The 24181-nt window shown below is 38.7% G+C and overlaps 2 protein-coding genes across 7 annotated transcripts in view; one reads left to right on the top strand and one right to left on the bottom strand.

Moving 5' to 3' along the window:
• Positions 1–24181, top strand: part of COMMD8 (COMM domain containing 8) — a 271516-nt gene that overhangs the window by 5438 nt on the left and 241897 nt on the right. For 3 of the 6 annotated variants that reach the window (XM_067735877.1, XM_067735876.1, XM_067735878.1), the window contains exons 3-4: positions 705–857; positions 2423–2578. In XM_067735877.1, coding sequence (XP_067591978.1) covers positions 705–857; positions 2423–2578 — 309 coding nt within the window. Of the gene's footprint in view, positions 1–704; positions 858–2422; positions 2579–3596; positions 4522–17901; positions 19799–20071; positions 20099–24181 lie in introns of those variants that run through there. The other 3 variants (XM_067735882.1, XM_067735879.1, XM_067735881.1) reach the window with 3 other exon arrangements.
• The window catches only part of GABRB1 (gamma-aminobutyric acid type A receptor subunit beta1), a 395673-nt gene continuing 391221 nt past the window's right edge, over positions 19730–24181 (bottom strand). The window contains exon 9 of the mRNA XM_067735874.1: positions 19730–23760. Within this exon, the coding sequence (XP_067591975.1) occupies positions 23416–23760 (345 nt within the window). The 3' untranslated portion in view covers positions 19730–23415. The remainder of the gene's footprint in view (positions 23761–24181) is intronic.

Here is a 24181-nt window from a genome sequence, read left to right as displayed (position 1 = left end):
ATGACCAAACAATCCCACTACTGGGCATATATCCAGAGAAAACCATAATTCAAAAAAACACATGCACCCCAGTGTTCATAGCAGAACTATTTACAATAGCCAGGACATGGAAGCAACCTAAATGTCCATCAAAAGAGGAATGGGTAAAGAAGATGTGGTACATGTATACAGTGGAATATTACTCAGCCATAAAAAGGAGTGAAATTAGGTCATCTGTAGAGACATGGATGAACCTAGAGAGTGTCATACAGAGTGAAGTAAGTCAGAAAGAGAAAAGCGAATATCGTATAATAACGCATATATGTGGAATCTAGAAAAGTGGTATAGGTGGTCTTATTTGCAAAGCAGAAATAGAGACAGAGACGTAGAAAACAATGTGTGGATACCAAGGGGGGAAGGGGTGGGGTGGGAGGAATTAGGAGACTGGGATTGACACGTATACATTATCAATACTATGTATAAAATAGACAAATGATGGGAACATACTGTATAGCACAGGGGATTCTGCCTAATGCACTGGGGTAACCTAAATGGGAGGGAAGTCCAAAAGGGACGGGATATCTCTATGTGTATGGCTGATTCATTTTGTTGTGCACTGGAGGCTAGCACAACATTGTAAAGCAGCCATACTCCAATAAAAATTAAAAGAATAAACAGAAAGGCCCTTTCACTGATTTTCTAACCATCTATTTTTATTTTCATAGATATCTCAGCAGTTGGATCAGTTGAATTCATCTCATCAAGAAGCTATCATGAAATGCTTAAAAAGTAGGAAAGATGAAATCAAGCAGGCTCTGTTGGAAGAAATAGTTGATATTTCCTCTTCACAGCTACAGGATTTTGATTGGCAGTTAAAGGTGAGAATATATTTATTTATGAGTATTTATGCTTTTTATTTCATTTTTTGAATAGATTTATTTTTTGTAATATATATCTAAAATTTCTGTATTTTTGAGAATACATTTTCCTAAAAATGTATCAAAGATAATTAAAATTACATCTTTTGTGTTAACTTGGGCATCAGTAAGTGCACTGCAGACATCTAAACCATGTATAATAAATTACAAGTATAATAAATTTAATTAAGTAAAGCTTTAAGTCATTAAAGGACTAAAAGTCATGTAGATGAAGGAATAGATATGTACTCTGTGGCTCTGGCGGATAGGACAAAGGCTAAAGTATATGATTTGTAATAAGATAGGTTTCAATTCAACCTAAGAAATAATAATTTAACCACTATACGTATCTGAAAATTATTTTTTTTTTTTTTGCGGTACGCGGGCCTCTCACTGTTGTGGCCTCTCCCGTTGCGGAGCACAGGCTCCGGACATGCAGGCTCAGTGGCCATGGCTCACGGGCCCAGCCGCTCTGCGGCATGTGGGATCTTCCTGGACCGGGGCACGAACCTGCGTCCCCTGCATCGGCAGGTGGACTCTCAACACTGCGCCACCAGGGAAGCCCTGAAAATTACTTTAACCTCTTTTTGAGTTAGCACACTCCTTCTCATAGCTGGTATTCAAACATAGGCTGGGAAACCACTTGTTGGAAGTATTGAGGAAAATTATTGATGAGGCGGACAACCTGAAGGTGATGCTTTCTCAGATATTATGGGTCCTGTGTTTTGGAGAGAGGATGGAGGAGCTACGTGAAGGTTTGTTTGGTCCTGTAGTGTATGCACCACAAGGGAGATCCTTTGAGGTTGGTTGTCAGGGAGGGAGTCCTTTACTATTGCCCAAGTAAACTCTCGCAAGTGGTAGCACTCCAAAATTCAGTTATTGTGGGGTTACTGGCTCAGATTCCAGGAAAACTGAGTTTCTCTTTGCCATCTGCCAGTGAAGCTATGATGATTGTTTCAAAAAGCTTTAGTATCGTCAACAGTTGGTTCTTCCATTTCCTCTAGACAGAAAGTAGAAGAGGTAAAAGTGTCCTATGTTTTTGTTGAGTGGCTCTGATCAAAGATGGTATCTTGATAACATTTTTCAATAGCTTAATAGAGAGTTATCTGCTCATTATTTAAGCATCTTAATTTCTGAGACTTAACGGTGTTTTTAGTTTTATCTTTGTACACGGACTTTCATCCTGTTGTTATCATTACACTTCTTTAAAATTCTGTTTCTTGATGCATTGAACCCATTCAGTACTTCCCAGCCATAACGCTGCTCTAGATTTCTACTCCTACCATAAAATCCTGACTGCTTGTCTTTTTCCCCTAAACTACTTTCTCTCTTTTCTTTTTCTATTCTTCAGATATATGCTGGTTTGGCATGGGTTTAATTTCCTTTATTCCTTTCACATTTCCCTGTACTTCATAGCAAACAGGAGTACTCTTTTTTCTAACGTGTTGTTTGTAAGCTCTGATGCATATGTAATATATTCCTTTTTAATACTACTTACTAATTAGTATTTTTCTCATTTTAAACAGCTTGCACTTTCTAGTGACAAGATTGCTACACTACAAATGCCACTTTTAAACCTTCATCTAGATGTGAAAGAAAACGGTGAAGTCAAGCCGTATTCTGTTGAAATGAGTAAAGAAGAGCTGCAGAATCTAATAAATTCCTTGGAAGCAGCTAATAAGGTATGTGTTTTAATTTTTTTGTATGGTTCAAAATATTTAATTTCTGATTGATACCATTAGAACAATATAAGAAAAACTAATCATTTATGTTTAATATTTCTTTTGTTCCTGATATTTTATGTCAAGCACAGAAGATACTTTGATATGTTCTCTAGTTTTAGATATTACATTAATTATAAATTTAATTTACATTAATAGAACATAATTTATCAAGTGGTTATTTTTTTTAAAGAATAACAGCTAAATTTGTTTTGCTCCAGTGCTCATTAATGGTAAAAAAATTTTTCTGAAGACATTTAATGATTAATAATTAATGATCTTGAAGAAAAGATTGTCTTATTTACTGGACAAATGGCAGAAAATCACCTTAAGTACCAGAGACAAAGTATGGTTTGTAGTTATTATGACAGAAATCAGCTTGAGACAAAATAGAGCTAATGAAGGACCAAAAGCTTTACATTTACAAAGGACTGGCTAAGTAACAGTAACAATTCCGAGTGTTTAACTAATGTGAAAAGTAATATTTAGACAGTAGAAACTGCTGCCGTGAGGAAGACATAATTCCCTACGTTGCGTATGTTCCTTTCCTTGTTGCCGAGCGTCGTCTCTAGTGATCGTGTCTCAAGGATTAAAGTCAGTTATTCTTACCAACCTCTCTTGCCACTAACCCATCTTGGCTCGATCTTTTTGAAAGTCTGGTATACTTCATCTTCCCTCCATACTCTGCAGTCACTTGGCCATCGTGGTGCCTTGATGACTGGTCCACATGCCCAGTAACAAACTGGTAGCCTGGCTTGCCTTTGGATGAGGCTACAAGTCTGGAGACGTGTGTGGCAGAGCCTGGTGTAAATGTTAGATGAGTCTGAAGCATGGATCCTGGCAGACCTGTGCCTTCTGTGCATTGTACTTGTTAGTTCTCCAGCCCCTTCTTCAGAGATTTCAAAGCATCTCATTCAGCAGATACTGGCATCATTCTGGGATAACCTGATTCCCACCCTTCCCTCCCTTGTGTTTTAAGGTGGTCCTGCAGTTGAAATAACTGGAAGTGATGAATACCAATATTATCGGATTCCACTGCTACAACTGATACGGCAGAGTGAATACCATGTGTTAGGAAACCTGTGATATACTCTTATGGCCTGCTGAGAAAGCAGCAGTGTTGAGATTACAAAGACAACAATTTATCAACTTCCCTAAAGAACAGGAAATTATGTGGTTGACAAGAAATGCATAAAAACATGAAAGATGAAAAGGCTATAATAGCAGTTTATATTTTCATAATGACTGTTTTGCTTCATTTATTACATATTTGAGAAACCTTTACAGATATACAGTTTTATTGAAAGCTAAAAGTAGGCTCTAAAGTAATGGAAACTTACAAGCACAAATATACTTGAATATTGCTTAAAGAACTATGTGAATAGCAAGGATGTTTATTATGGTTATATATGGTTAATTTGTGATATTTTAAAAAAATAACTTTTAAAGAATGTATAAGCTACATCTGTAACTCAGGAGATCCCATGTTTTTCTCGTATTTCAAAGGAAAGTTTATAAAATGTAAAATTTCTTAGAGAAGTGCTCCAGACATGAAAAAACACTAAATCTGTGTGAACAATTTTGAGTTTTGAATAATAGAAACTAAAATCTCATATTAGAACATAGATAAAAATGAAAATAACACTGTAACTTCTGTATTTCTGTGTCTGATCAGGAGAGTATGCTCTGATAAAAAGAATACATGTCATTGTATAGAGTATACACTACTATCAAAATGTCAGCTAAGACTGTATATAGACCACATTTGTTGTAAACTCTTAATTTGTTACAAACTCTTAATGAAGTGTTGGATGTTAACAACTTCATTGGAAAACAGACCATTTTTAATTTCAGTTAACTTTAAAAACAAGCATTTTGAGCAAATAAAAAATATTTTATTTTTATATATTGCTTTATTTCAGATGACTTTCTACATAACTCAATAACACATCATTGGTACCTGATTTTTGCAAGATTTATAATTCATTAGAGCATCAGATTATTATTCGAGGTGTCCAGAGCATTCCCTCTTATTCTCATCATACAGATGAGGGTAGGCTTAGTGAGATTAACAAAAGTGAGTGCAGTTCGGACGGTGCTACTCAAAACGTGTCTGTAGGCTAATGCCACTCTATGAACTGTTTGTTACAGCTTGGTGATTAGATGTGGAGCTTGTGCCACAATGTTCATCAATATACTTCTTTCTTCACTGAGAAATTTTGGCCAGGGAAAAAAAAAAATCAGCTGAACTAACCAGCGTGCTTTGGGAGGTAGTTGTTTTACCTTCTTGTGCAAATTCCTTATGTCGTTGTGGACCAGTAACAGTTTGTAGGCGAGCACTTGCAATAATACTGATATAGGGTCCTTCAGAATTTCAACCCTCCACAAAGTCCTTCCTTTGAGAAGGGAAAAACCTTACTCTGCTTAGTCCTTCTCTCACTACGTTATTCATTACCATATGTAAATGCTTTATTGAAATCTGACTGATATAGACTGCACATATTTAAAGTGGGCAGTCTGATCAGTTTTGACGTCTGCACACCCATGAAAGCGTCACCTCAAGGTGGTGAACAACCAGTCACTCCTGAAAGTGTCGTCCTACTCCTTTGTAATCCTTACTCCTGCGCCCTTTACCCCCAGACGACCACTGAGCTGCGTCCTGCCATTATAGATGAGTTCCCGTTTTCCAGAGTTTAATATAAATGGAATCATACAGTATGTTCTTTTTTTGTGTGATCTGGCTTCTTTCAGTATTATTTTAAGTTCATCCATGATACTGCATATATCAGTGGTTCATTCCTTTTTATTGTTGAGAAGTATTCTGTTGTAGAATTCCACCATCATTTGTTTATCTGTTCACCTGTTAATGGATGTTTTGGTGGTTAACAGTTTTTGGCTGTTACAATACACAGAATGCTATGAACATTCTTGTATGTGTCTTTGTATGGACATATGCTTTCTTTTGGAAGTAAATACTTAGGAGTGAAATGGCTGGATCATGTGGTAGGTGTATGTTTATCTTTTCACTGCCAAACTGTATTCCAAAGTGATTTTTACATTTTACATTCCATACCACAGTCTATGAGAGTTCCACCTCCACCACCTCGCTAACACTTGGTATGGTCAGTCTTTCTAATTTCAGCTGTTCTTAGGTGTGTTGTGGTGTCTCATTGTTGTTTTAATAATATTCATTTCCCTAATGATGTTGAGTATCTTTTCATGTGCTTATTTGCTGTCTGTATATCTTTGGTGAAGTGTCCAGATCAGTTTCCCATTTTTAAATTGGATCGTTTTCTTCCGAGTTTTGGGAATTCTTTATATAGCCTGGATACAAGTCTTTATCACATATATGCCTTGAAGGTATTTAAATATTCTCTCCTAATTTGTGGCTTATCTTTTTTTTTCTTTTTCTTTTTTTTGTAAATAGCTTATTTTTTTAGAACAGTTTTGGATGTACAGAAAAATGAAGCAGATAGTACAAAGAGATCTCATATACCCCACATCCAGTTTCCACTGTTACTAACATATTAGTATGGTCCATTTGTTATAATTGATGAACTAATATCAATACATTATTATTAACTAAATTCCATAGTTTATTTAGATTTCCTAAGTTTTTACCTAATGTCCTTTTTCTCTTCCAGGATTCCATTTCATATTTATCATGTCTCCTTAGGCTTCTCTTGCTGTGATAATTTCCCATACTTGTTTTTGATGACCTTGATAGTTTGAGGAATATGGGTGAGATATTTTGTAGGATGCCCCTCTATTGGAATTTAATAATTTTCTCCTGTGTACACTGGGCTTGTGGGTTTGGGGCAGGAAGATCACAGAGGTAAAGTGCCATTTACATCACATCATCTCAAGGGTACAGACTCTTAACAGTATTTATGAATTGACATTGACCTTGATCACCCAGCGGAGGTAGTGTTTGTCAAGTTTCTTCACTGTAAAGTTATTCTTTATTTCTCCTTCTTCCATACTGTCCTCTTTGGAAGGAAGCCACTATGTACAACCCAGACTTAAGGAATTAGGCTCCCCCTCCTTGAGGTCCGAATAGTTACATAAATGCTTTGGAATTCTTCCACATAGATTTGTCTCTTTATTAATTAATTTAATCATTTATATAGTATGGACTCATGGATATTTATTTTATACTTTGGGTTATAATCCAGTATTACTTATTTTATTACTTAAATTGTTTCAGCTTTGGCCATTTGGAGCTCTTCACTTGGCTCCTTTGTCCTTTGACATACCCTTGAGGTGGATTTTATTTATTTTATATTCTCTCCTTAACTTCCTGGCAATACTAGATGCTCCACGCTCATCTTGTCAATTTTCTTCCCAGTCCTAGAATCAACCATTTCTCCAAGAAGCCCTGGTTCAGTTTATTGAAGAATGGTATTAGAAACCAAGCTGGGTGTGCTCATTGTTGTTTTTTTGGGCCCTCTCAGCTGACCGAACAAAGAAATCCATGCATGTAAACTAACCTGTGTATATACACATATCTATAAATACTTCTTTATATAATCATCTGTATATTAAGCTGCACATGAGTTCCTCCTGATGTCTCCAACTCTGCTTCATTACACAGGGATCATTCTAGCCTGCTACCCTCCCTTATCTGTGAATTCACATTCCAGCAGTGAGAAACCTGAATGCCCCCATTCACCATTCATTCCAGAATATATATAGCAGTCAAGGTTGTTAATCTGTACCCCTGTGTGGGAGGGGGAAATTTTCTTTTTCTTCCCAGGAAGGATTTATTTCTTTTGCCTTTAGTCTCACAGACTCCACTCATTTCCAAGTTACTTGGGTCAGTACCTCTCCTCCCCACTCCCTTCATGAGGTTGTTTTATACGTTTGTAATAGTGAGATTTTTTGCTGTAATCTGTCTTCCTTGCTGGGATCCCCCAGCTTCTTAGATTTAAATTTGCATACATTAAGGTGTATTCTTTTTGTTGAACAGTTCTGAGTTTTGACAAATGCCTAATGTCATGTTGTTGGGGGAGGTCATCGAGAGGATGTGACCAGCTGTTGACCCGTGAGCTGGACCCTGGCAATAGGAGGCTCCTTGCCCCCTCCCCTGTCCTTGGAATGTGCATTCCACTTGTTTTCTCCACTCCCACAAGCTGCCCCAAGGATCCTGCCCAGAGGTGATAATGTGGTATTGAGACTCTGGACTATATATGTGACTGAATCCAGTTAAGGCTTCTATGTAAACTTTTAAGACTTGGGTGGGTTGAGGCAGAGACCTACTTGTCTTGGTGGCCGCCCAAGGCAAGTCTTGGACGTTGTCTTTCTTGTTAAAACCACTACCTACTAATCTGGAGTGGTTCACCTCTCAAAGGGCAAGAGATCCTTGCCCTGCATGGGTGGGGGCTGGTTTCTGATTACACTTGGGAAACTCCCGAGGTTGTGAACTAACACATGTACTGACTCCACAGAATAGTTCAACACCCTAAAAATCCCCTATGCTTTACTTAATCATCCCTCTCCATCTTCCTCAGAACCCCAGACAACTAGTGATTTTTCTTAATGTCATTATAGCTTTCCCTTTTCCGGAATGTCGTGTAGTTGGGATCATGTAGTGTGTAGTCTTTTCAGACTGGCTTCTTTCACTTATCAGTATGCTTTTCTTCCAGGTCTTTTTGCCTTAATAACTCATTTCTGTTTTCTCTCTGAGAAGTATTTCATTGTGTAGGTGTACCACCGTTTATATTCACTTGTTGAAGGAAATAGGTTCTTTTCATTTTGGGGGCAATTATGAATAAAGCTGTTGTAACCATGCACAGGCAAGTTCTTATGTGGACATAAGTTTTGAAACTAACTGAACAATACCTAGGAATGTGATTGTTGGATCGTTTTGCACAACTGTGTTTTTTTAAAAAATAAATTTGTTTTATTTATTTATTTTTGGCTGTGTTGGGTGTTCGTTGCTTCGCGTGGACTTTCTCTGGTTGTGGAGAGCGGGGGCTGCTCTTTGTTGTGGTGCGCGGGCTTCTCACTGTGGAGGCTTCTTTTGGTGCAGAGCACGAGCTCTAGGTGCATGGGCTTCAGTAGTTGTGGCACGTGGGCTCAGTAGTTGTGGCTCACGGGCTAGAGCACAGGCTCAGTAGTTGTGGCGCATGGGCTTAGCTGCTCCGCGGCATGTGGGATCTTCCCGGACCAGGGCTCGAACCTGTGTCCCCTGCATTGGCAGGTGGATTCTCAACCACTGCGCCCCCAGGGAAGCCCCAGTTTTGCACAACTATGTTTAATGTTATAAGAAACTGTCAAACTTTTTCAAAGTGGCTATACCACTTTGCATTTCTTTCTTTTTTTAAAATTGTGGCAAAAAACAGAATATGAAATCTACTCTCTTAAATGTTTGTCTGCAGTACAGTATTGTTAACAGTATTGTTAACATGTATATACATTGTTGTGCAGCATTGAGACTCTATCCATGAACAGCAACTCCCTATTTCTCCCTCCTCCAGTCCCTGGCAATCCCCATTTTGCTTTCTGCTTCAAGAATTTGACTACTTTTGATACTCATAAGTGGAATCACACAGCCTTTGTCCTTCTATAGCTACCATATTCCATATGCTTACCATAATGTCCTCAGGATTTCCTTCTTTTTTTTTAAAGGCTGAATAATATTCCATTACATGTATATACCACATTTTTTTAAAATCCATTAATCTGTCAACGGACATTTAAGTTGTTTTTTTCACCTCTTGGTTATTGTGACTAATGTTGCAGTGAGCACAGGAGTGCAAATATCTCTTCGAGAGCCTGTTTCCAATTATTTATGCTAAATACCTTGAAGTGGGATTGCTGAATCACATGGTAGTTCTATTTTTAACTTTTTGAGACATCTCCACACTTTTTTCCATAGCCATGATGTCATTTTACATTCCCACCAAAAGTGCACAAGGGTTCCAATTTCTCCATATTCTTGGCTGGTACTAGTGACGACAGAGATACACAAACCCCTACCTTATGCTAGCTTCTTCTTATTTATAATCCCTATAGCAAATCCTAAAAATGCTATGTATATATTTGTTACTTTCTAATTTAAATAAAACTGGATGGCCATTTCTTTCTCCCGTTGTATAACATAGTCTTCTGGAAAGAGTAGCCAAGTGTAGGGTGTCTAAACCCCTGGTAGCTCTGCAGGCCAAGGCTCCAATGATAAAGTGCAGATTCCCAGTTATACTGCTGGATGAATGTTAAAGCCATCTCTAGGCTGGAATTTAGACTCTTATTGAAAAGCTATTCTACTAATCACCAATTAACGGATAAATGAACTTCACACCTTTTGTCTGTTCATTATTTTATTGTCAACATATTATTTGTGAAGGGAGAGAATGAGTTCAGAGTTTGGAAGTCTTCAAATTAGGAAAGACTGACAAATAGGCCAACTCTACTATTCATATTTACAGTGGAGATTTTTAAAAGAAATATGACATAACGCACCTCACAAATGGATGCTATTAAAGTCCGTTTTAGGCATCATTTTTGAATACAAGGAAACTTCATTTCTTCTTTTTTTATTCCCTAATATGTAAACACTCCATATGTTCAAATGTTTGTAAGGCATGTTATCTTAAAGAATATTAAAAAAAAAAAAATCAAAGTGGTACAGAAACAAGCTCCTGGAAGAGTGCTGGCATTTTTCTCCCAATTGTTGGATAATACTGCAAAGAATTTCTTCCAAGTAAAGGGATTTTGTTTTGTATTAAATTTTATAATAAAAGCTCCCAAATGAAAGATTCAGAATTCTAAACATTTTTAAGGATTATAAAAAGATATGCCTGAAATCTTGCATGTTTTTAAACATAGTACAAAGTAAGCTTTTTATATGTAGGCATTTTTAATAAAAAAAGTTTTATTTGTGTTTTAGGAATAAACAGGCTAACATAAATTGTACATATTTACAGCAATAAACTTCATTTCAGAAGCTGCACAACGGCTTTTGTAAGTACAGCTGATGGTTTTTGACACCAGCCTTCAAACGTGTTTTCTTTCTTTCATTTGCTGCAACATTTAAAATCTTGTAGTACTAAAGCAAAGAAAACAGCAACTTATTTTATAGCAAAGCCACACTATTAACAAAATAATGAGTAAACTACAGTCCCGTGAGTGCTAAGGTATGAGACTGTGAGTCCTGAAATCGAGAGCACAAGCATTTCTTGTGTCCATACCTGATTGCATGTAAGTTGATTTTGCATTTTACAAGAATACATGATTACTCAATGAATGATGAGTAGAAAAAAGGCCATGAAGGGTAAAAGGGTCAGTAATCAGAAGACACTGAACAGCTTCTTGGTCACTGATTCACTGCTAAACGGGAAATCTATTTCTTCTTTCATGTGTATAAATCACAGTCTCCAGGCTTCATGGATTTTGTCCACAGATCATTTTTGAGATAGCAAAGGCCTAACGTCAAATACTTAAGCATGTAAAAAGGAATTAATGAAACGGTTAGGATATTTAATCAAATTCCTAACAGAAAGGGTACAAGTCAAGCATACTGTATGAAATTTTGATTTCAAATGTAAAAAGCAACTACAGAAAAGCACAAGTTTCATTAGAGAGAACAGCAGTTTCAATCAGAAAATACAGTATATACTGATACAAAATAGAAAGTTGGATTACAAAAGTAAGGAGTCTACCTTTTCTTTCTTGGCATCGGTGAAACCTGTCTCATTTCATTAAAATTTCTGTAGGTTTCTGGAAGTACTCATTCTTGCCCTTGAGCTTTTTAGTCGTCTGGTAGGTATAAAAAAGTATTATCTGCTTATGTAAGAAAGCAGATGCTTATGTCAAAAGAGCAAAAGAACATTAATATATTGTAATTTATGTACCTCTGTAATTAAAGGAGTTCTGCCTGCTGAAAAATAAAGAGGGGAAAAGGGGTTATTTTATTTACAAGAGCTGTGTAATGCCATTCAGGAATTAGCTAATTCACATTTAGTAGGAGGGTAATAGACAATTCAGCAAAATGATTAGTGGAGATTAAAAAACACAAGGAACAAAACACTTAACATCTTCTAACATATTTGGTGAATTTAGCATAACGGATTTTGAGAGGCAACGGAAGGTATGCATTTCTTTCTGTATACATGTAGCACCTGCTTTTGAAAGATCCAGTTATGTAGTACAGGGTGCTGTGAATTAAAATAGCAGGAGACTGGTTTGGAAAGTTCAGCTAATTTTTGGATTCAATCAAGGTTTAGGTGAGGTGGTAGCCAAAGAGATGTTCCATTGCTGGCAGGATAGTAATTTTCCCAATCTTTAGCCTAATGAGTCCTGCTTTCCCAAACCTCCTGAATCACTGTGTAAAGATCTTTGCCTCAAGTTGAGTCTCCTTGGGTAAAGACAGAGGAGTGAAATAATTATTCAGAGATGATGGACAGCCAAGAGAATTTTTCAAGCAAGCCACCCTAACCCAGATGAGTTTCTCTCAAAGAGAGTTTTATTTGTATTTATGCAGTATTAAAGTTTCCTCTTTACATTTTCATTAACCTTTTAAATGACATGACAGCATTATTTCACATTAGCCATTAGGTTCCCATCACAATGGCACAAAATGCTGCCTAGCGTTCAAAAATAAAAAACTTAAAGATGTCAAAAAAAAAAGTTTGGCCCTTGTAAACATTTATATCATTTGGAATTTCCAAAACCCTCATGCAACCTTGACTTTGTAATAATGCCACACGGTAGTTTTTAACAAGAGGGTTATTGGCCCTCTCTAAAATAAGGAGTTGAGCAACACAGTCAATGAATATATGCATATCTAATCAGGAGTATTCCATACTTAGAAGAGTAGTGGATGTTCTGAATGTGAAATTTCACTTGTGTATATGATTCTGTTTTCCACAACACTGCAGTGAGTTAGAATAATCAAGGGGCTTCCCCCAAGATGTCTCAGTGGCATTGTTGCAAAATAGAAAATAGTTCAAGCTTTATCCAGTGAGTATTTCAAAAAGATGTAGGCAACAGATTAACATGAAATTGATTCGCTTAAAAAAAAGAAAAAGCAGATACACTGCAATTCAATGTATTTGGGGAAATATCAAGTAGAAAAATATGTTATCTAGTAAAACTGGGGTGGCTGGTTGCCACTCTGAGGTAAGGCTTGCAAATGATATCTTTTATGCAAATAAGTAAATATATATAACAGGAGAACAGGGAAGTTAGCAGCTGAAAGGAGAGGGGCAGAAAAGGTATTTCTCTGTACATCTGTTTTATGCAGTCTTGAGGGACAGTTGGTGCATGTCAAGAACTGCCCATCCCCCTAAGATAGTTCTAAACCTTCTATTTACTTCTTGGCAGAAATGAAATTTGGTGTGCCATACTCTCTGGGAGGACTCTCTTAGGATTCACATTGGAGTGTTCCAATTACGCAGTGTAGTCCCAGCTTCAAGAGTAAACGCCCAGTAGAATCTAGATCCAAAGGCTTTTAACAAGGCAAACTTGGGTAAACGAGGGAAAAATGAAACTTTAAATAAAACCGTTCCTTCTTCCGTAGAGGAAAAGCAGTAGTAATTAGCATGGAAAGTCCAAGTCTGCTAGACTGGCAGACTCAAGAATGGTGGTGTTAGGATTCAGTTTGTATAGTCATAAACAATGGAAAAAATCTCAGTGACCACTCGGCACAGACCCTAACCTGGGTTCAGTTGTAACTCTAGCTGCATTTAAAAAAATCCACTTAGAGGTTGCAGACATAGCCTCAATGGGACTAAAATAACCTGGGGGAGGGTAGCAGGGACACCTGCCTCACAAGGTATTATCTATAATTCTGAAAGTAATGTCCATTATGGACATTCTCTGTTGCTACATTTAGCAACGTAGGTTATTCAGTCAGCATGTACAGATTCTCTACAATGCACAGAATAATAGATGCTTTGGGCAATGCAAAAGAATTAGAAAATGGGACATTTACCCTTAAAGACCTTACGCTTTATTTAGGGAGGCAGAGCATCTATTTGCAAAACTACTGGAAAATACACAAATGAAGTAACTATCTTTGGACAAAATGGCCACAAGAATTGAGGGTGAAGGGGAGAGGGAGAGTGAACAGAATGAGGGAAGTTTGCTCATGATGGCTTTTTGGTTGATGTTGGCTGGATTCATTAGGGAGGCGTTAGGAGGAGGCTGAGCTGGAGATAAAATGTAAAAATTCAAGCACAGCAACGAGAACATTTTGGGATGATAGGTGGCCGCTGCAGTGGAAGGGTAGGGAAAGCGTAAGGATTAGCATGCTTGAAGCTGAGTGAGGGGTACAATGAGAGATGAAGTGAGCATGAGTGATGGAGAAGACTGAAGTCAGTCATGAATAAAAGATTCATAGGGAGCCAAGATATTTTCTCCAAGGTGTTAATATTAACTTGCTAATATTTCCCATATCCTCCAGGTATGGGAATCATGAGACCTCATAATTAGCGTGACTATATAACTCGTTATCTAAATGGACAATTTTGAGTGAAATTATCTATTGATAATTACACACTGGCACTATCTCAGGGAAACTGGGGCACGCTTCAGGCTATTTAGATGTTGTACAAGCTACTCCTTCTACACTTTCCCTCAAGAGAGTAATGAAAAACTTGTGTGTGGAGGATGGAGGAAGGATGGAGAAGGATTACAAAAAAGAGCAAGTGTTTACTTGGCACAGTATCGACATACTGGGAGAGGAAATCACTCTCTTTTCTCCTACTCTCCACTCATCTTTGAACTACCCACAACCTGGATCATCAGGTTAAAAAGATTAAATCCAGGCAGTGTAGTAGAGTGGAAAAAGCTTTGCCTTTGGAGCCAAGAAAAACTGAGATTGAATACTAACTCCATCACTAACTAGTTATCAGATCTTGGGTAAATCATTTAACCTATTTGAGCCTCTATTTCTACATATTGGTTTTGTCACCTTAACTTCACAGCATTGTAGTGAAGGTCAAACCAGGAAATAATGTGTGGGAAAGTGGTTTTTGATGCCGTAGACCAATGTGTGACAGTCATCGTTGGATATCTACCCAAAAGCCATTCTTCCCTCTTTTTTTTTTTTTTTTTTGGTTGTACGCGGGCCCCTCACTGTTGTGGCCTCTCCCGTTACGCGCAGGCTCAGCGGCCGTGGCTCACGGGCCCAGCCGCTCTGCGGCATGTGGGATCTTCCTGGACCGGGGCACGAACCCGTGTCCCCTGCATCGGCAGGCGGACCGCCAACCACCGCGCCACCAGGGAAGCCCCCTTCCCTCTTTCTGTTAACGTATTCCCCACCCCACCTCCTTTTTTCCCAGACACTGGGCAGCTTGGGGTTAGTGTTGCAAGCCAATCATGATAATTCCATTCCTCTTATCAGAGGCTGGTTCAGGAATGGATGTGTTATCCAACCCTGGCCAATGGGACAACAGAGAAGACTGTTGAGGGAGTTTTTTGGGAAAGATGTCCTTGCTCTTAAAAAGAAATCCAAGGCAGGGCTTTCCCTTATTTCTTCCACTTGATATGAGTGCGTAAGTGTAGCCACTTTGCAACCATAATGGCTGCTGATAACATACAGAGTTAAGAACTGGTTAGGGAAGGGGCCTGAGTCCTGAATGACATCACTGTGCTATTGAAATAATTAACCCAGTAACTGCGCTACTTCTAACTGTTATATGAGATAACATTTTGATTGTTAAAGTTACTTTTAGTTGTATCTTTTGTTACTTGCACTTAAATGAATCCTAATTGATATACATGTTAGTAAGTACTAATCTCAACTTGGTGAAAATTTGAAGACTTAGGAATGCTTCCTCTGTTTTGAAAAAAATGAAATTAAATATGAAGCCATCACTAGGAAAAAAGTGTGGGAAACCAGTAATAGAAAACTATTAGCTCACTACTTTTAAGAGGAGTAATGCATACATCTGTACATAGGAAGGTTTTGTGGGGTGTGTGAGGTCGAGGGGCAGAATATTAGGATAACTCTACAAAAAAGAGACCATCTCATCCATAGAATGGCCTATGGTGGAAGGGAGGAATTTCCAGGCACTCTCCTAACAGTTTTGAATGGTCAGGGGTTCTCAGGAGAATCATGAAAGTTTAGAGATGGAAGGTATCTTTTAAAAAAGGAAAAAAAGTTATGAACATCTGTGTGCAGGAATCTCATCAGGGATCTTGTTCAGACACTAGGCTGCATCTTTAAAAATGTGAATAGCTAGAAATGCTGATTGCAATTTAATAAGTAAACTTTCAGTTTTGCCATAGCTGTGCCTAAAACATTTGACAGATTTAATGATTTAAGTGGGGGATAGGAGGAGGTGGGAGAAGTGGGGGCAGAGAGAGTGGATAACAGACCTGGAATCTTTTCCAATAGATGGGTGGCTGCCTCTTACCTGAGAGCTCAATCATACCTGCTATTCCTCTTACAGGACACAGGACAGTGATGGCGTCTAGGATGGGAAGGAATATGGAAAGGCACTGCAATAGCGTTTCTGCTCAGATGCTGCTTAGAAGTTGGCTTTTCCACTCAGGAGGGGCATTCCATGGCCATTCCTGACTGAGTTAGAGAGAATGGTCTAAGGGATCAACATCTTTCAGATATCTGAAAATAGAGACCACGATGATTATGTTATATGAGACTCTCCAGTGCTTTTAGAAGGAAATATTGTGGTGTGGACGATTACTAAAATCATAAATTTTTTTTTTTTGCCACTTGCCTGAAAATTTAACACTATGTTCTCTATATATTTTTAGAGGACTGTGAACAAGTTTTGAATTCAGTTCACTTTACACCAGATGGCTTACTCCCAAAGACATGCAACAAGGAATATAACTAAATTTGTGGGGCTGTGTTAGCAGAGGCCATGAGACTCCTGTATCTTTCTGGTAATCTCCTACACAAATGAATCTCTTTAAAATTCCCTTTGAAATTTAATACTGGAAGGGAACTTGGAGGTCATCTGGTGGAATGTCCGTAGTCACACAACTAGGCTGTGATAGTGACAGCATAAAGCCCAGGTCACAAAATCCTAATTCCAAGGTGTCTGCTGTTCACTATAATTTCCTTCTCCCCACCACGCAGCTCATTTATAGTTAACTTTTTAAGGTTAAGCTGCACATTGCTTGGTATATGTTTAGAGAACTTTCTGTTCTCTAAATGTAGAAATGTTGTCTGGAGGAAAAAGATGTTCCACATATTTTATAGGGGCAGTTTAGACAGTTTGCCTTATGACCTGTCCAGTTACTAACTATATTTAATGTCTGCTAGAAGGTTGAAGAGGAGTGGGTAGGGTAATGCATAGAAGTGGAAATCTGTAATAGGAATCAGATACAGAAAGGATGAATTAGGTCAAGTTCCTAGAGGACAGTCTGTAACTAATGGTGTGCTGTGTAAATGATTAGCCATTCTGGGAGGAATAATAATAGATTTTTAAATGGCATACAATTAAGACTGAAGAAGTACACAAACGAGTTTGATGAAAAAGAATTGATACAGTGTGAATTCACCACATTACAACTATAATGTAAGGAGATGGTCTTATCCTCAAACTTTAGTGTAGATAATGTAGTTTTCTTAGGTTTGAGCTTATGATTTTTATTTCCATTTCATTTTGAATTAGACTGGGAGGGAGAAGGTTTAGGTAAACGTGTATTCTGTATATAAGGGACAGAAAAGCAGAAAAGAAAAATAACCCAAGGCAGTTCAGAAGAGGCTACTGTGATTATACAGTAGCTACCTCTAACGTTCTGTTAAAGGCAATAGGAGTAGGAATTTGGGGAAATTATTAAAATTCACTGTTTTTGTAGATTCAATTGAAGATATGCAGTATAAGTCCAAAGAAGCTTAAGCTTTCTGCTATCCATGGGCAAGACAGCTTATGAGGTTTAGAAATGAGAAAGGAAAAAGAAAGGGATTGATTTCATTGGGTTAAGGCATGAGTCAGGATGATGTATGGTGCCAGGAAGGAATGAACACAAAAGAGGTGATCTGTTTCACGTTGCCAAACTTGCAAAATGCGTAAACATATCGTATTTGAATAGTTTTCACCTATAAAAAATTATATTGGAAAATGTTCCCCCTTCCCTGTTTTTCTTCAAACGGAAACCAGACAGAAGAAGTAGGAGCCAGAAACCAGACAGAAGAAGTAGGAGCCAGACAGCAATACTGATTGCTCTTATTTATCCTTTGGCTTCTAACTGGGGCTGTTTTAAGTTAGTGAATCTGTGACCCTGTGTACTTTAGGCAAATGCATAATGTTATTTGGCCTCTCTTTTATGAAACAATTTTTATTGATTTATTTTTCTGTTGTCTTCAGGAGAGAAAATGCAGGTATGAGAATGGTTTTCTTTGCCAACTGGTTCAGAAAGACACCTCCTTTTCCCACAGTGAATTCCTACTGAAGCCTTGGTGATGAGTGCTGATTGTTCCAGGGTGGACAGAGTATCTAGGGGCCAATCAGGAATGGTTGCCAGTCCCTTGATGTACCAAGGACTTTTTGAAATAGGAAAACCGAAACAAAACAAACAACTGTTAGATCTCTTCAGTTCGAATAAGGAAATTCTTGGTTTGGAGAAATAGAAACAAGCTCAAAACTATGCTTATCCTTCCAGGAACTTAGTATTTTCTGGTTTGAAGTTCTTCTTTTGAAAAGGATTTCCTTTCAAATGTTTGTGAAGTTGCAGCCTCTAACAGTGGAGTTTTCTGTCAGTTGATTTCAGTTATCTGGAAAAAGCAGGATTTAAGCAAAAGCACAATGTATTCTGGACCTAGACATTGACTTGATTAGTTCCAACAGGGCTTTTTTTCTTATTCAATTGATGTGGACCCTACTTGGCACATTTTGGAGCCAAAATGTCTTACAGTGATGGCTCCCTGCACTCTTCCTGGCACTTAAAATGCTGGCAATAAAAGCCTTGCCTTGCTAAGTTCTTACCTGCAAGAAAGACATTGATCACTCTCAAATGTTGCTAAGAAACCAATCTATTTCCCTACTTGCTTAGAATTTCTGAATTTCTGTGGATACCATCACCCTCTCTGGGACTGCCAGTCTGCATGGAAACACATCTTATGGCATAATATCCCACCATTCCGAAGACTTTTTCAAGAATACCAGGACTTGGGAGAAATATATTTGAGAACATTTAATTGCCAGATTCTCTTTTAAGTTTAACTAGCACATACCAAACATATCTCAGGCCCCCAGTTGAAAAATACTTGTCAATACCCAGTCCATTTATACCAGTACTTCTTTTTACCCTTCAAAAACAGTGCCATGGTCACCTCTGGATCTTTCAGGCATGAATCAGCCAGTTGGTGTTATCAATGTCATTGGCTATCTCCTCCTTTTCTCCTTCCCATCATTTGCGCATTCGACTGTTTACCCTGATCAACCATCCATCCATTTCTATTAGAAAGTATTAGAAGTTCTGGGAACACTTGTGGAAGGAAAGAAGGTACAAGCTAAAGCTATTGGTGCAAATGAAGCTTTGGATTCCCTGTGGATTTTGATCACGTCTTCTATTCTTGACCCCCTCAACAGCATGGATAATTTGGTATCTGAATATATGAGTAGCCACAAGTGACTGATAAAAACGCGTCAAACTTTTCATGGCACGGTTCCAGGAGCAGCTCGTTAAGATTCCTGTCTCTGCTGGTGTGCTGTTCCTGAGCCCCAGGGGTGTGCAGACTTCTTGGTAGCTCCAGTCCCTTTCAGTGGGGTTGAGGCATGAGGCAGTGATCACAGACACCTGGCAGAATTACACAACTGTACACACACAATGTCAGAGAAAGAGCAAGAGCTAAAAAGATTCTGGTTTGGACCCAAATCACTAGTCATTTCACTTCATGAATAAAAGCGAGTGCCTTGTAAGCTTACATTATTTACAATGCTCGTATTTTTCAAACATCCACCCAAAAGCTGAGGACCACCACACCACAGGGAACAGTTCCATGAACTATGTACAGAATTTACAAGGAAGTTTACATAATATTCTACATTCCATTAACAACTTGACCTCTGTGTTGACTGTTTGCTTTCAAGCAACAGATATCTTTGTTCGTTTTTCTGTCCTCCTCATCCCAGTAACTGCTGATGAACCAACATGAACAAATGCTTGCACATTCCTTTACCCTCCCTCCTGGGATAAATATTTGATTATATTTGTTTAGGGGAAAAAAAAAAAAACAACTGTGGCACATCACCCTTTGTAAAATACTATTAAAAATTGTCCATATAAGAAATCTTGGAGAGCTTTTCCTTCTAACATTATAAATAGATCTTTTGTTTGTTTGTTTGTTTCACTTGGCAAATTTCGACTGAGCTCTTTCTGAAGTGAATATTTATAAAGCAGTCATTGATTTCAGAAAGATGGAATTTGGTCAACATCTCTGTGTATTGTACGTAATGCTTTTTAAGGAAAGCCTATCCTTGGATCCATAAAACAAACTTTATTCTCTGCACCACATTTTCTCTTTGCATTTTCAAGATCCTTCACTGATTGTAACGGACAGTAAAGACAGTATATGTGGAAACACTTTAGTCAGCAGAACTACCAACGAGTCTGCTGTTTCTATTTGGCAATGGAGAGGATGGGGGCAACAATCCTGGATAATTCAAGCCAAAAGTATGTCTTTACCTGGGTCTTGGCCTCACAAAGCTGGTGAGTGTAATGCACATGTCACCCCTGATATCTTAAGTCAAGAAACATGACTGGTTGGAATGAGTGTGAAGTCATCATTGGCAAATAAATGACGGGATTTCTGCTGGGTCTATACAGGTTAAGTCTAAGACTCAGTCTATTTCAAAGTTTATGAACTATGAACATGGGGTCCCCTGGACATGACTGTGGCATAAGAGAGTGCGTCTGTGCAATTTTCAGCCTCTGCTGCCACTTTGTTAATACAGGAGATTATGGCTAAAAGAAAACAACCCCCAAATGGTTAAACAGTAACCCCTCTAAAATGTAGCGATCTGAATCTTTCAGGAATGGGGACCAGGTTGAGGGCACTTAAGAATGTCTAGCAATTTTTATGTTTTATGTCATCAATTTGGGCAAGACAAGGTAGAGAGGCAGAGAAGGAAGGATTTTTTTCTGTGTACTGTTCAGCCTGGAACGAGATTGGGGAGGATTTGGCTAGGAGGTGTCCGGAAGAAGGAAGTGAGGCCAGAGGTTATTAATTAGAAACATGGCAGCTTTTCCATTTTTCTGGCTGCCAATTGCCTCTAAAACCAGAGCTATGTAACACAATTTGTGTAGTGCTAGCTGTGACTGTCTACATCCAGGAGGGCCGACAGTGACACCATTTCGTGCCTGATGGTAGATTCAGGCTTACTAAGTTTTACATTTTACAAAGGATAAAAGATAAGAATTCAAAACATTCTTTTTCTCTCAGAGATGCTTTACATCTAAAACTACAAGCATCAAATCCTTTAGACTTTTAAGGCAAGATAATAATAAAAAAACTATGCTCAATCTTCTCCAAGAAGAATGATCTAAACATGTGAAGAGAACTTGTTTTGTTATGGAACACAGATCAACAGAGACTTTGTTTCTGATTTAGCATTTCATCCTTAAAAACTTTTAAAAGAGTTTTGACTTATTAATTCTTGTTAGGTATCAGCCAAAAGCCTCACTTCCTGTGTTCAAAATAAACGGCTACACAGTGGTTCCTGGGTAGTCACTGGGAATATTGACCTTACTATCACTGGTATGGCCACGTTCTAGTCTATTTGGGCATTTCACGATGGAAAAGCATCTCACCCTGCCAAAGAACTAACTAAACAGAGTTTCGAAATGGATTGCTTCATCCCCAGAGGCTGGGGATTTTCTTGACCAGGGAACTGTGATTATACAACTGAAAACTTAAATGAAATTTGGTTCCCATGCCCGATTCATTTCTCATAAAACCACTGAGATAATTTTTCCAGTCAAAGCAGGGTTTTTATATTCTTACTAACATACATTAGCTATAGCATAACCATGTATTTATTTGGGGGTTCTCTTTTCCTCTTGCTTTCTAAAAGAACACCTCATAACTCTCCTTGGGTTTATCTGTAGAAATTCAGCTTCCTCTTTTCAATTAAGTTTATAATCTCTAGCAGCTGATGCTGTTGTAAACATGGGCCCTCATCACAACCTTAGGGAGAAAGCCAGATCGTCAAACAGAGGCAATCATCCCTATTATTACCTCAACTCATATCACATCCATAGATGAGGTCCCAAATCGCCTTCATGACTGTTTGGCCAACTTTGGGTTTCACTCAGTCTTGAAAATGAACACATAGAATTCTTATATGCTCAGGCTGAACACATACACAAAAATAACGAGGCTTTAAGGACATAAAATGAGATGAATCTCAACTCTAGTTGGTTGGATATGGTTAGAATTGTGTGCTGGGCTCTTGAGGGATGCTCCTTGTATGATGAGCAAAGTAATCCATGAGCAGAGATAAGGCAGAAGCAGTAACGACTGTAGACAAGGGCTGTACTTTCAGAGCTGTTGGAAATTTTTGAAGGCTCAGTGATGTTGTTGTTATTCTGTGGTTTTGCTGTTTTGAAGGTTTTCTTTAAAGTAGAAATCTGGCGTTGAAGGAGCATGATACCAAAATGGGTATATGTGCATTTCCTGAAGCATTCATTTCCTGTGTTGGAATGCAGAGCTCAGAGAGCAGAGGCATAACATGCTAGCTGAGGAACTAGCACTGTGCAGCTACCTTGTCACCATTAGATACTGCTCTCTGGAAGGCTAAGAAATATATACTATTTGATTAAAGATTTGGCAGTTCAGGTAACTGCCCAGGCACCCTTTTCACAGCACATAAATCTTGCCTTCTTCATGGAAAGGGCAATATTTTTCTCAAGCAAAAATTTCTTACCACCCTCTTCTTCAAAGCGCACCTCCCCCCCCACCCCAGCGCCTTTCTCTCAATCTCTCTAAAGGAGGAACGAGGGCAATGTGATGCCATGGCTTCATGACACAGCGTCAAGTGATTCCAGGCTGAGGAAGTAAGTTCAGGGCTGCTCATTTGAAAGAGCTTAAAGATGGTCACTGACTCCCAAACTCCTTATACTTAACAAGAAAAGAAAAATGTTCCCAGTGGCTACCAGGTTGGATTCTAATGTTAATTTAAATCTGCCTGGAAGTCTGAGAAAGAAGCATTTTTCAGAATATCCAGCTTAAAGGTGAGGTGAAGATGGCAGATTGGGTTTGCACAACCTGGGGCAGCGCTTGCCAGTCTCCCCCTCTTCCTCCATGGAGCTGGGACCCCCTCCTACAGTGGACCTGGGGCAGCTTGAGTGTGGAGGGGAGTCTTCCTTCCTCTTCTAGGCTCCTTTTTGTTCTCCCTTCTTCCTGGAAATCTGTAACTTATCAATGGCTTTGTTTTGTCTTCTGAGATCCTGGAAATTGTGTTGTTTTTTGGCAGCATGAGATTGTTACAGTTGACCAGGAAGCCATGCACACAGAGAGCTGGGTCCTCTTTTCAGTTTTACTTAAAAAATAATCAGTCAAATCCAGGGCGGCTAGAACTGCTAAAGATCGGCCTATCTAATTTCTCTCGTTGTGTGTATTTGTTTGTAAACATGGCAATTAACAGAGCTCTGAAAGAGCCAGTAACCTGGACCACAGTAGACTGGAAAAAAAAATAAGAGTTTTTTTTTTTTTGAAGTAAACATGGTGCAGTAATAAAATTGATATGCAAGACCTAAAACCAATTGGATGACTGAATCTCTTACCTCAAAAAGCACAGCAGTACCGCTGCTGGGGACCTGTGGGATTAAAAACTAAGAGAAGAGGAAGGTAGTCGTTTAAGGAACCATGGGGACTGAACTTAGTGTACATAGTAAAGCCAATAAACGACGTTAAAAAGAGAAAAGGTGATGGGGAAGAACATTCGGGACCACTTGTCTATGGAATTCACATCAGTCAAGTCGGGGATTTTGACTTTGAGCTGCGAGGCGCGCCTGCGGAGGCGCCCCTTGCTGTGGGCGCCGTGCCGGTCCAGCGCGCGCCCGTACGCCTCGCGGCTGCTCAGCGGCTTGCGGTACTGGATGCTGGCACTGTCGTACGAGTACATGGTGGCCTTGGGGTCGCTCCCGCCCGTGAGCACTTCCGAGCCGCTAGTCTCGTTCCTGATCTCCAGGGTGCTGAGGAGAATGTTGCCGTGGGCGTCCACCTGACGGAGAAAAGACGGGCTCAGGCACAGCTGCCCGGACATTCGCTCGTTTTGGTTAACCTGTAACTGTTGATACTGCGTGGCACTCAATACACACCGTCTTGCTAGACATCTGGCTCTGTGCGCCTCCTGGACATCTATCTACCTGCCTATCTATCATCTATCTATCTACCAGCTATGTATCGAATCCATCATCTATCAATCCGTCTAATCTACTGTTTATCTATGATCTAATCTATCATCTAATTTACCATCCATCTACCATTTATCTAATCTAATCCATCCATCCATCTATTCATCCATCCACCATTTATCTCCACTCACAAAACAGTATGTGTGTGTGTAGTATATTATTAAATATATAATTTTATATATTATATATAAAATATGTAGTTTTTAAAAACTACCATTTATCGAAGCC

The sequence above is a fragment of the Pseudorca crassidens genome, chromosome 4 (genome assembly GCF_039906515.1).
Source record: "Pseudorca crassidens isolate mPseCra1 chromosome 4, mPseCra1.hap1, whole genome shotgun sequence".
In the NCBI taxonomy this organism is placed as follows: domain Eukaryota; kingdom Metazoa; phylum Chordata; class Mammalia; order Artiodactyla; family Delphinidae; genus Pseudorca; species Pseudorca crassidens.
The sequence above is the reverse complement of the archived record's forward strand: the minus strand, read 5'-3'. Positions and strand labels throughout refer to the sequence as shown.